At 44.3% G+C, this 11042-nt stretch overlaps 1 protein-coding gene across 2 annotated transcripts in view; it reads left to right on the top strand.

The window, feature by feature from the left end:
* LOC101116597 (zinc finger protein 211-like) overlaps positions 1–11042 on the top strand; it is a 44911-nt gene that overhangs the window by 10128 nt on the left and 23741 nt on the right. The window contains exons 1-2 of one of the 2 annotated variants that reach the window (XM_027978918.2): positions 2155–2413; positions 3536–3662. In XM_027978918.2, the coding sequence (XP_027834719.1) occupies positions 2381–2413; positions 3536–3662 (160 nt within the window). In that variant the 5' untranslated portion in view covers positions 2155–2380. Of the gene's footprint in view, positions 1–2154; positions 2414–3535; positions 3663–11042 lie in introns of those variants that run through there. The other variant, XM_060399189.1, reaches the window with a different exon arrangement.

Raw genomic sequence — 11042 nt, 5'->3', positions numbered from 1 at the left:
TTTCTCTTTTTTTGATGAATAGGAGAGCAGGTAAACAAGAAAGACATCTGTGAGGGTTCATCCATTAGCCAGTAATGTCAAGGATGTCTGCACAGAATTTGGAATACTGAAAGAATATGTTCTCATGTTTTCCTCAATTTCCTTAGTGTGCATGATGTAATGACCAGATACACTATACACATTTAAGGTAAATCTGAATTTTTAACATATGCTACTTCAGTCTTAAGTGTAGACATTAAGTTAGAAAGTAAATTAAGGCCTATTTTATAATGTTTGCCAATTTCTGTGGGTGTCAATCCTCCCATAAACAGTGTCAGATTGCCATCATAACGTCACTTAACCTGGAGTTGGGGACCTTTGCCAGTAGCCCACCATTGTGCACTTACCCCCTTTACAAGTTCAGTGTTTCTACATATAATTTTAAGAATTTCACATTACTTGAATATTTATAAAATGATAGGTTTTGGATATTAGTTTTAAACATTTCATGGATGTAGAGTTGACTTAAAACAAATTTAGCGTATTTAAAATGTGCATTTTGATACTTATGCACACCCCTTGAACCTACCATTTTTAATTCATCCTCAGCATTAAAGTCATGATGCAAAAGCATATTCTAGTTTTTAAAATGTATAATTGTATTTACTTACTTATTTTTGACTGTGCTAGATCTTTATTCCTGTGCAGCCTTTTCTCTAGTTGTGGAGAGTGGTGGCTTCTCTTGTTGCACACTAGCGGCTCTAGGTCATGGGCTTTGGTCATTGTTCCCAGGCTCTAGAGCGTAGGCTCGCTAGTAGTGGTGCATGGGCTTAGTTGCTCCGGGGGTATGTGGGATCTTTCTAGACCAAGGATCAATCGAACCTGCGCCTCTTGCGTTGGCAGGTGGGTTCTTTACCACTGAGCCTTGAGTGCAGCCTACCACTTTTGTGAGACGATTTTCAAATGTTTGTATAAGTGGAATGACTATTGGGTCCTTCCCCTGTGTTATATCATCTATCTTATTTTTTGTGTGTTTTTGTAGCATCATGTACTTTTGTGTTTTTTTAATTTATAATCCCAGGTATGTCATTGCATACGTAACTTCTTAGAATGCATTTGTAAACTCAGAGAGCCCTTATGTAACTCCAGTAACTTTATTGCACATGAACGTGTTCTAAATATTGCTGAATGTTAGCCCAGCAGGGGACACAGTGTGACAGAGTTTGAATGCTGACCACCCTTCATCGCGGCCTGGATCTACAAACTCATGTACCACAGCACAAAGGGAAATGAGAAATGAGACCTTGTTGGGAAAATACGGTGGGAATTGCAGACCCAGGGCCAGAGAAACACACACTCTAGAGAGATGTTGGGACAGGCATGTGAGATGGATGCCCAGAGTTCTGGGCTTGTTACAGTATGGGTGAAAGATCGAGTTCAATGTTAAAGTAAAGACAGTTGAGAATTTATAGCCAAGAAGAAATGTTAGGGGACAGTGGTTGGAAAAACTGGCATGAAAGACCATAAACGCAAAAAATAAAAAAATTAAAAAAAATAAAAGAAAGACCATACAGGCTGTTCTTTGCAAGCCAACTTGAGACTCTTGCCATAGAAATCAGATAGTAAACATAGGAAATGTGTTTGATTAGATATCAATATGGGAGTTATACTTGCTAAGTTACCTTTATCTCTTGTTAGGCTTCATCAAGCCTGTTAAATATCAACTTTCTGCATTCCCATTCAAGGTATTGTAGACTTTTTTCTTAAATGACTTCAACACTTCAAGCTGCATGCATTTCAAGAGCAATAGGATAATGTATGTTTACTTTCAGTTATCAACGGGTGTCAAATAGGGTTGGCTTCAAGGAGTCTGAGATTGTCTATAATACTTCAGTGATCAGTAGCATTAAAGAATTAAAATGCTCTGAAGCACCCTATTTTCGTTCCCTCATGGGGCCCCCATCCTCTTTAGAAATGTGGAACCACCCTCCTCCACCTCAGGTGATTTCTCTGCGATCCTCGCGGTGCCGCTGGGCTTTTTTTCTTGGGGCTTCCAGAGTGGGGCGCAATTGCTCGAGGCTGTGGCACTACATTACCCAGAAGATTTTGCGCTGAGGCCACCTTCAGCCAATGAAAATCCAAAGGCAGTGATTTCCTAGAGGCGGAACATCCGGTAGAGGGACTTCCGGTGTTTTGGTGGCTGACATTTTGGTGGCTACTGAGACAGTGGAGCTGAGCAGAAAGTCCGGAGTGTGTTGTTGGAGAGGGAGGTGAGGGGCTAAGGCGTAGTTGGACGCTTTGCCCGTACTGCGCAGGGTTGCAGACGTCGCCGTAGGCCGAGAATAACCGTGCCGAGCCCGACTCGGTTGTTCGAGTGTTGTCGCTCCGCCCACAGGCTACGATGGCGGCGGCTGCGCTGTCGGCCCCACATCAGGTAAACGCTTCGTGCTCCAGGTTCTCCCCTGCCCATTTCCTCACTGAAATACTGATGCCCAGAGTTAGAAGCCTGCTCAGGTCGCTTTATCTCAGGCCCCTGGTTCAGAACATGCAGGCCTTCGGAGGTGGTGCCCTTATTTCTGAAGACAAGTGTAATGTGTGGGTGAGGCTGGGATGCAGCTGAAGCAGGATGGCTGGGGAATCTATAGTACATTCTGTTTCTGTGAGGAGCAAAGTTTGAGGCCAGGCCGCAGCTCGAGTACTAGATGAGAGGTTGTATTGTACCTTTCTTCTTAGGGCCTTGGGAGCCGTGGAGCTTTGAGCAAAGGAAGGACACGATCTAGTCGAGCTTGTAAAAGTTCTCCAAAGACTGTTCAGTAGAAGAAAAGTCTGTAGGGGCTGATGAGTACTTTGAGCAGAGGGAAGTTGTGGCTTTTTCACGGTAGCATCTGGTAAAGGGTAGCACTGACGATAGAGTCACGGAGGAGAGGTTAGCCAGTCAGCTGAGGCTCCCTGGTCCTGGTAGCAGGCAGCGGCCCTGGCATGTCCTGAGTCCCTGAAGCACCGCCCTGGTCACTCTCCTCCGTGGCCTTCGTGTTCCCGCAGATTCCCAGGGCTGCAGAAGCACTTTTAGTAAATGGAAGTAGTTCTAGTCCCTCACTTGTCATCACTCCCAGGCGCTAATTCTCTGTATTTGAGTAAGGTCTCAGGGCTCCTTACCTGTCATCCTACCAGTTTTTTGGTTTGGGGACCTTGGGAACCCCATGCCTGGGTTATTGAGTGCAGGCCTGTTCTGTGGAGGAAGTATGGAACATTACTCCTGGAACCCGTGTCAGTCCATGGAAGTGCTTTGAGGTGAAGCCGAGCTGGTTTAGGAAAGTGCAGGTCTCCTTTTTTTTCTGGTGGGAGTAAGCAGCAGGGAAGAGCAGGATTTCAGCTTCAAATGACTGCCTGTGTATTCTGGAGGCAATGGAAGGTTCAGATCAGAGGAGGGAGATTTGCTTCCCGTTGTTTCTAGGGGGTTACATGTTACTGGGCTGTGGGGAGATATGTGGGAAAATAGGTGGTGGCTCTTCAGGAGTGAGACTGTTCATGGTTTTATTTGTTCGTGTTATACCAGGGCAGTGTGACCTTTGAGGATGTGGCCATGTACTTCTCCTGTGAGGAATGGTGTCTTCTTGATGAGGCTCAGATACAGCTGTACCTGGATGTCATGCTGGAGAACTTTGCACTTGTATGCATGCTGGGTAAGGCCTGCACAACCACCTCTGTCCTCTGGGCCAGGCTCTTTCTCCTTTCCCCCAAGGACAGCTCTTTACTCCTCACATCACTGCTTTTCTTAAAGTGCTGAGTTATGTGCTGTGGTTAGTATGTCTATGAGAGTGCATCCCTACTCCTTAGTGCCGGAACACCTGTAGCCCCAAATTACAGCTGAGGATTCAGGGTCAGTAGTCTTTTTGTTTTGTATTTAATTTTATTGAATTATTGTTGATTTACAATTTTGTTTTAATTCCTCTTGTACATTAGGTTCTGCTGGTTATCCATTTTAAATACAGCAGTGCATGTCAGTCACAAACTCTCTAACTATCCATGCCCTTCTCTTTTCCCCTCTGGCAACAGCAAGTTCATTGTCTAAATCCTTGAGTCTGGTTCTGTTTCCTAAATAAGCGTGTATGTATCAGTTTTTTAAAATTTCATTTAAGTGATATTATATTTATCTTTCTTGCCTAAGGTCCTTTCTCAATGACCTGGTTTAAAGAAGCCCTTCCCCAACACATACACACATTAGTCACTCTCTGGGATGATTTCCTGTTCCTAAAAGCACCTTTGAGGTGACCTGGTTTGTTTGCTTACATGTTTATGATCTGCCTTCCCCACTTAGAGTGCTAGTATCCGAGAGTGCTTTTATACTTGCTTCACAGCTGTGTTCACAGCCTGGAAAAGAGTACCTACTGTATAGTAGTGAAAGGTTGTTGTTGAATCACGACACCGGGATTCTTGGCCCCCGGAGGAGAAGAATTCAATCCGGGGCCAGAGACGAGGCTTGATCGCTCAGAGCTTTTGTGTAATAAAGTTTTGTTAAAGTATAAAGGAGATAGAGAAAGCGTTTGACACAGGCATCAGAAGGGGGCAGAAGGAGTGCCCCCCTGCTAGTCTCCAGGTGGATGTTATATAGTTACTAGCAGTCTGTTAATGAAAGAACGGAATGTCTTAAAACTCAGAATGGCACCAGGCCCTTCACCCGTAAGATGCATTTTGGGATAATCTTGGCACCAAATGGTTCATCTTGGGCCATAAAATGATTAACTTGAATCATGAAGAAGGGCAGAGCACCATACAAATAGTTTCATTTACATAGATTAGAGGCACAATATCTGAGTATAACATATTGTTTGTCAAGTGGGTTCTGAGCCAAAAGGCGGAACCGACTTGAAGACAGAGTTTGGGGTAAATGTATACTACATTAGCATCAGTTCAGTTCAGTTCGGTCGCTCAGTCGTGTCCGACTCTCTGCGACCCCATGAATCACAGCACGCCTAGCCTCCCTTTCCATCACCAACTCCCGGAGTTCACCCAGAGCCACGTCCATCGAGTCCGTGATGCCATCCAGCCATCTCATCCTCAGTCGTCCCCTTCTCCTCCTGTCCCCAATCCCTCCCAGCATCAAAGTCTTTTTCCAGTGAGTCAACTCTTCGCATGAGGTGGCCAAAGTACTGGAGTTTCAGCTTTAGCATCATTCCTTCCAAAGAAATGCCAGGGCTGATCTCCTTCAGAATGGACTGGTTGGATCTCCTTGCAGTCCAAGGACTCTCAAGAGTCTTCTCCAACACCACAGTTCAAAAGCATCAATTCTTCCAGCGCTCAGCCTTCTTCACAGTCCAACTCTCACATCCATACATGACCACTGGAAAAACGATAGCCTTGACTAGACGGACCTTAGTTGGCAAAGTAATGTCTCTGCTTTTCAATGTTCTATCTAGGTTGGTCATAACTTTCATTCCAAGGAGTAAGCGTCTTTTAATTTCATGTCTGCAGTCGCCGTCTGCAGTGATTTTGGAGCCCCGAAAAATAAAGTCTGACACTGTTTCCACTGTTTCCCCATCTATTTGCCATGAAGTGATGGGACCGGATGCCATGATCTTCGTTTTCTGACTGTTGAGCTTTAAGCCAACTTTTTCACTCTCCTCTTTCACTTTCATCAAGAGGCTTTTCAGTTCCTCTTCACTTTCTGCCATAAGGGTGGTGTCATCTGTATATCTGAGGTTATTGATATTTCTCCTGGCACTCTTGATTCCAGTTTGTTTCTTCCAGTCCAGTGTTTCTCATGATGTACTCTGCATATAAGTTAAATAAGCAGGATGACAATATACAGCCTTGACACACTCGTTTTCCTATTTGGAACCAGTCTGTTGTTCCATGTCCAGTTCTAACTGTTGCTTCCTGACCTGCATACAGATTTCTCAAGAGGCAGGTCAGGTGGTCTGGTATTTCCATCTCTTTCAGAATTTTTCACAATTTCTTGTGATCCACACAGTCAAAGGCTTTGGCATAGTCAATAAAGCAGAAATAGATGTTTTTTCTGGAACTCTCTTGCTTTTTTGATGATCCAGCGGATGTTGGCAATTTGATCTCTGGTTCCTCTGCCTTTTCGAAAACCAGCTTTAACGTCAGGAAGTTCACGGTTCACATATTGTTGAAGCCTGGCTTGGAGAATTTTGAGCATTACCTTACTAGCATGTGAGATGAGTGCAATCGTGCAGTAGTTTGAGCATTCTTTGGCATTGCTTTTCTTTGCGATTAGAATGAAAACTGACCTTTTCCAGTCCTGTGGCCACTGCTGAGTTTTCCAAATTTGCTGGCATATTGAGTGCAGCACTTTCACAGCATCATCTTTCAGGATTTGAAATAGCTCCACTGGAATGCCATCACCTCCACTAGCTTTGTTCGTAGTGGTGCTTTCTAAGGCCCACTTGCCTTCACATTCCAGGAGGTCTGGCTCCAGATGAGTGATCACACCATCGTGATTATCTGGGTCGTGAAGATTTTTTTTGTACAGTTCTTCTGTGTATTGTTGCCACCTCTTCTTAATATCTTCTGGTTCTGTTAGGTCCAGACCATTTCTGTCCTTTATCGAGCCCATCTTTGCATGAAATGTTCCCTTGGTATCTCTAATTTTCTTGAAGAGATCTCTAGTCTTTCCCATTCTGTTGTTTGCCTCTATTTCTTTGCATTGATCACTGAAGAAGGCTTTCTTATCTGTTCTTGCTATTCTTTGGAACTCTGCATTCAGATGCTTATATCTTTCCTTTTCTCCTTTGCTTTTCGCCTCTCTTCTTTTCACAGCTATTTGTAAGTCCTCCTCGGACAGCCATTTTGCTTTTTTGCATTTCTTTTCCATGGGGATGGCCTTGATCCCTGTCTCCTGTACAATGTCACGAACCTCAGTCCATAGTTCATCAGGCACTCTATCCGATCTAGGCCCTTAAATCTATTTCTGACTTCCATTGTATAATCATAAAGGATTTGATTTAGGTCATACCTGAATGGTCTAGCAGTTTCCCTACTTTTTTCAATTTAAGTCCGAATTTGGCAACAGGGAGTTCATGATCTGAGCCACAGTCATCTCCCGATCTTGTTTTTGCTGACTATGTATAGAGATTCTCCATCTTTGGCTGCAAAGAATATAATCAGTCTGATTTCGGTGTTGACCATCTGGTGATGTCCATGTGTAGTCTTCTCTTGTGTTTTCGGAAGAGAGTGTTTGCTATGACCAGTGCATTTTCTTGGCAAAACTCTATTAGTCTTTGCCCTGCTTCATTCCGCGTTCCGAGGCCAAATTTGCCTGTTACTCCAGGTGTTTCTTGACTTCCTACTTTTGCATTCCAGTTCCCTGTTATGAAAAGGACATCATTTTTGGGTGTTAGTTCTAAAAGGTCTTGTAGGTTTTCATAGAACCGTTCAACTTCAGCTTCTTCAGCGTTACTGGTTGGGGCATAGACTTGGATTACCGTGATATTGAATGGTTTGCCTTGGAAACAAACAGAGATCATTCTGTCATTCTAGAGATTGCATCCAAGTACTGCATTTCAGACTCTTTTGTTGACCATGATGGCTACTCCATTTCTTCTGAGGGATTCCTGTCCACAGTAGTAGATATAATGGTCATCTGAGTTAAATTCACCCATCCCAGTTCATTTTAGTTCGCTGATTCCTAGAATGTCGACGTTCACCCTTGCCATCTCTTGTTTGACCACTTCCAATTTGCCTTGATTCATGGACCTGACATTCCAGGTTCCTATGCAATATTGCTCTTTATAGCATTGGACTTTGTTTCTATCACCAGTCACATCCACAGCTGGGGTTGTTTTTGCTTTGGCTCCATCCCTTCATTCTTTCTGGAGTTATTTCTCCACTGATCTCCAGTAGCATATTGGGCACCTAATGACCTGGGGAGTTCCTCTTTGGTATCCTATCATTTTGCCTTTTCATACTGTTCATTTGGTTCTCAAGGCAAAAATACTGAAGTGGCTTGCCATTCCTTCTCCAGTGGACCACGCTCTGTCAGACCTCTCCACCATGACCTGCCCGTCTTGGGTTGCCCCGCAGGTATGGCTTGGTTTCATTGAGTTAGACAAGGCTTTGGTCCTAGTGTGATTAGATTAACCAGTTTTCTCTGAGTATGGTTTCAGTGTGTCTGCCCTCTGATGCCTTCTTGGAACACCTACCATCTTACTTGTGTTTCTCTTACCTTGGGCGTGGGGTATCTCTTCACGGCTGCTCCAGCAAAGTGCAGCCGGTGCTCCTTACCTTGGATGAAGGATATCTCCTCACCGCCGCCCTTCCTGACCTTCAACGTGGTATATCTCCTCTAGGCCCTCCTGCGCCCGCACAGCCACCACTCCTTGGACGTGGGTTGATTTTCCTGGCCGCTGCCCGTGGCCTCAGGCACGGGGTTGCTCCTCCCGGCTGCCGCCCCTGGCCTTGGACGCTTGTTGGCTCCTCTCGGCTGTTCCTGCACCGTCGCAGCCTGGCACTCTCGTCCGCTGCCCCTGACCTCGAATGTGGGGTAGCTCCTCTCGGCCACGCTGAGTGCGCTGGCCCTCATCGAAGCTGCTGGCTTAAGATAAACATTTCCATTAAAAAAAGACAATGGTTAACTTCAGGTGAAACCAGGTGTCACTATGGCAACACAGAATTTTAAGAGAAACCTCCTTTTAAATTTGTATAGAGAAGGAAAAAATATTGCTAATTTGTTTCCTCCTGCTGCTTAAGAGAGATAAAAGTGTCTGACACCTGCAGGCTATCTCCTCGTTTGGAGCCCTCTGGCCTTCCTGCCTGTTACCCTCTCAGTAGGTGCTCAATGTGATGATGTGTGAAGTCGCTCAGTTGTGTCCGACTCTTCGCGACCCCATGGACTGTAGCCTACCAGGCTCCTCCCTCCATGGGATTCTCCAGGCAAGAGTACTGGAGCGGGTTGCCATTTCCTTCTCCAGGGGATCTTCCTGACCCAAGGATCGAACCCGGGTCTCCTGCATTCCAGGCAGACGCTTTAACCTCTGAGCCACCAGGGAACTGGCACATTAACTGGTTGAGTCGCTTTTCCAGTAAACAGATAGAAATATGATGTTTCTTCCCACAGAATACTTTCAGTTTTGGTTGGTTTGAATCTATTCTAGTTTTCCCAAGTTTTTATTTTGTAACGGGTTATAGCCGATTAACAATGTTGTGATAGTGTCAGGTGAACAGGGAAAGGATGGGGCCATCCATGTACAGGTATCTGTTATCCCCCAAACTCCCCTCCCATCCAGTCTGCCACATAACACTGAGCAGAGTTTCATGTGCTGTGTAGTAGGCCCTTGTTGCTTATTCATTTTAAATACAGGAGTGTGCACATGTCCACCCCAAACTCCCTAACTATCCCTTCTTCTAGTCCTTCCTCCCGGCAGCCATTCTCTGACTCTGTTTTGCAAATTCATTTGTATCATTTCTTTTTAGATTCTGCATATAAGGTATGTCATAACTATTTCTCCTTCTCTTTCTGACTTGACTTCTCTCAGTATTGACGATCTCTAGGTCCGTCCACGTTGTTGCAGATGGCATTATTTCATTTTGTTTTAGTGGCTGAGTACTATTTCATGGTATATAAGCACGACAGCTTCTTCATCTGTTCATCTGTCGACAGATATTTGGGTTGCTTCCATTTCTTGGCTATTGTATACATTAGTGCAAGGAATATTGGGGTGCATGTATCCTTTCAAACTATGTTTTTCTCTGTATACATGCCCAGGAATGGGATTGGTGGATCATAAGGCAACTTATTTTTCTTGTTTTAAGGAACCTCCGTAGTGTTTTCCATAGTGACTGTACCAATTTACATTCTCACCAACAGTGTAAGAGGTTTCCTTTTTCTCCACACTCTCTCCCAAATTTGTTATTTGTAGACTTTTTACAAATTAGTTAATTAATTTACTTATTTTAATTTTGGCCACATTGGGTCTTTGTTGCTTTGCTGGATCTTTTCTCTAGTTGCAGAGAGAGGGGTCTCCTCTCTAACTGAGGTGTCTTCTCTTGCGGTGTCTTCTCTTGCTGTGGAGCATGGGCAGTAGCCCCGCAGGCTTCAGTAGTTGTGGCTTGTGGGCTCTAGAGCACAGAGCTAGTACTTGTGGTGCACAGGCCTAGTTGCTCCGCGGCACATGGGATTTTCCTGGATCATGGATTGAACCAGTATTCCTTGCATTGCAAGGTGGATTTTTAACCACTGGACTATAAGGAAAAATCATATTTGTGGACATTTTACTGATGGCCATTCTGTCTGGTGTGACATGGTACCTCATTGTGTAATAGTTTTGTTTTGCATTTCTTTGATGATTAGTGATGATGAGTACCTTTTCATGTGCCTACTGGCCATCTGTATTTTTTTTTTTTTGAGAAATTTCTAAAAAACCCAACCTGGAAGAAAGGTCTTCCGGGTTGGGTTTTTTTGTTATCAGTTGTACTCCTCTTTATGTATTTTGGAAATTAAGCCCTTGTCAGTCACATTATTTGCAGTAGTTTGTCTTTTTGCTTTGTTTATGGTTTCCTTTGCTGTGCAAAAGCTTTTGTTTGATTTTGTTGTTGATCACTCAGTCAGTCGTGTCCATTTCTTTGCAGCCCCGTGAACTGCATGCTAGGCTTCCCTGTCCTTCAGCATCTCCTGGAGTGTGCTTGTGTCAGTGACTTAATGGTACCATCCAACCATCTCATCCTCTGTTGCTGTCTTCTCCTCTTGCCCTCAGTCTTTCCCAGGATCAGGGTCTTTTCCAGTGAGTTGGCTCTTCGCATCACGTGGCGAAAGCATTGGAGCTTCAGCTTCAGCATCAGCCCTTCCAGTGAATATTCAGGGTTGATTTCTTTTAGGGTTGACTAGTTTGATCTTTTTGCTGTTTAAGGGACTCTCAAGAGTCTTCTCCAGTGCCAGAGTTTGAAAGCATCAAGTCTTAAGTGCTCAGCCTTCCTTATGGTCCAAGTTTCACATCCGTACATGACTGTGGGAACATCCGTACATGACTGTGTTTGAGTAGGTCCCATTTATTTGTTTTTGCTTTTATTTCTCTTCCCTTGAGAAACTGTCAAGGTCAGTGGTCTTC

This window comes from Ovis aries, chromosome 14, assembly GCF_016772045.2.
Source record: "Ovis aries strain OAR_USU_Benz2616 breed Rambouillet chromosome 14, ARS-UI_Ramb_v3.0, whole genome shotgun sequence".
NCBI classification, from domain to species: Eukaryota; Metazoa; Chordata; class Mammalia; order Artiodactyla; family Bovidae; genus Ovis; species Ovis aries.
Note: the sequence above shows the minus strand (reverse complement) of the source record. Positions and strands in the feature narration are given on the sequence as shown.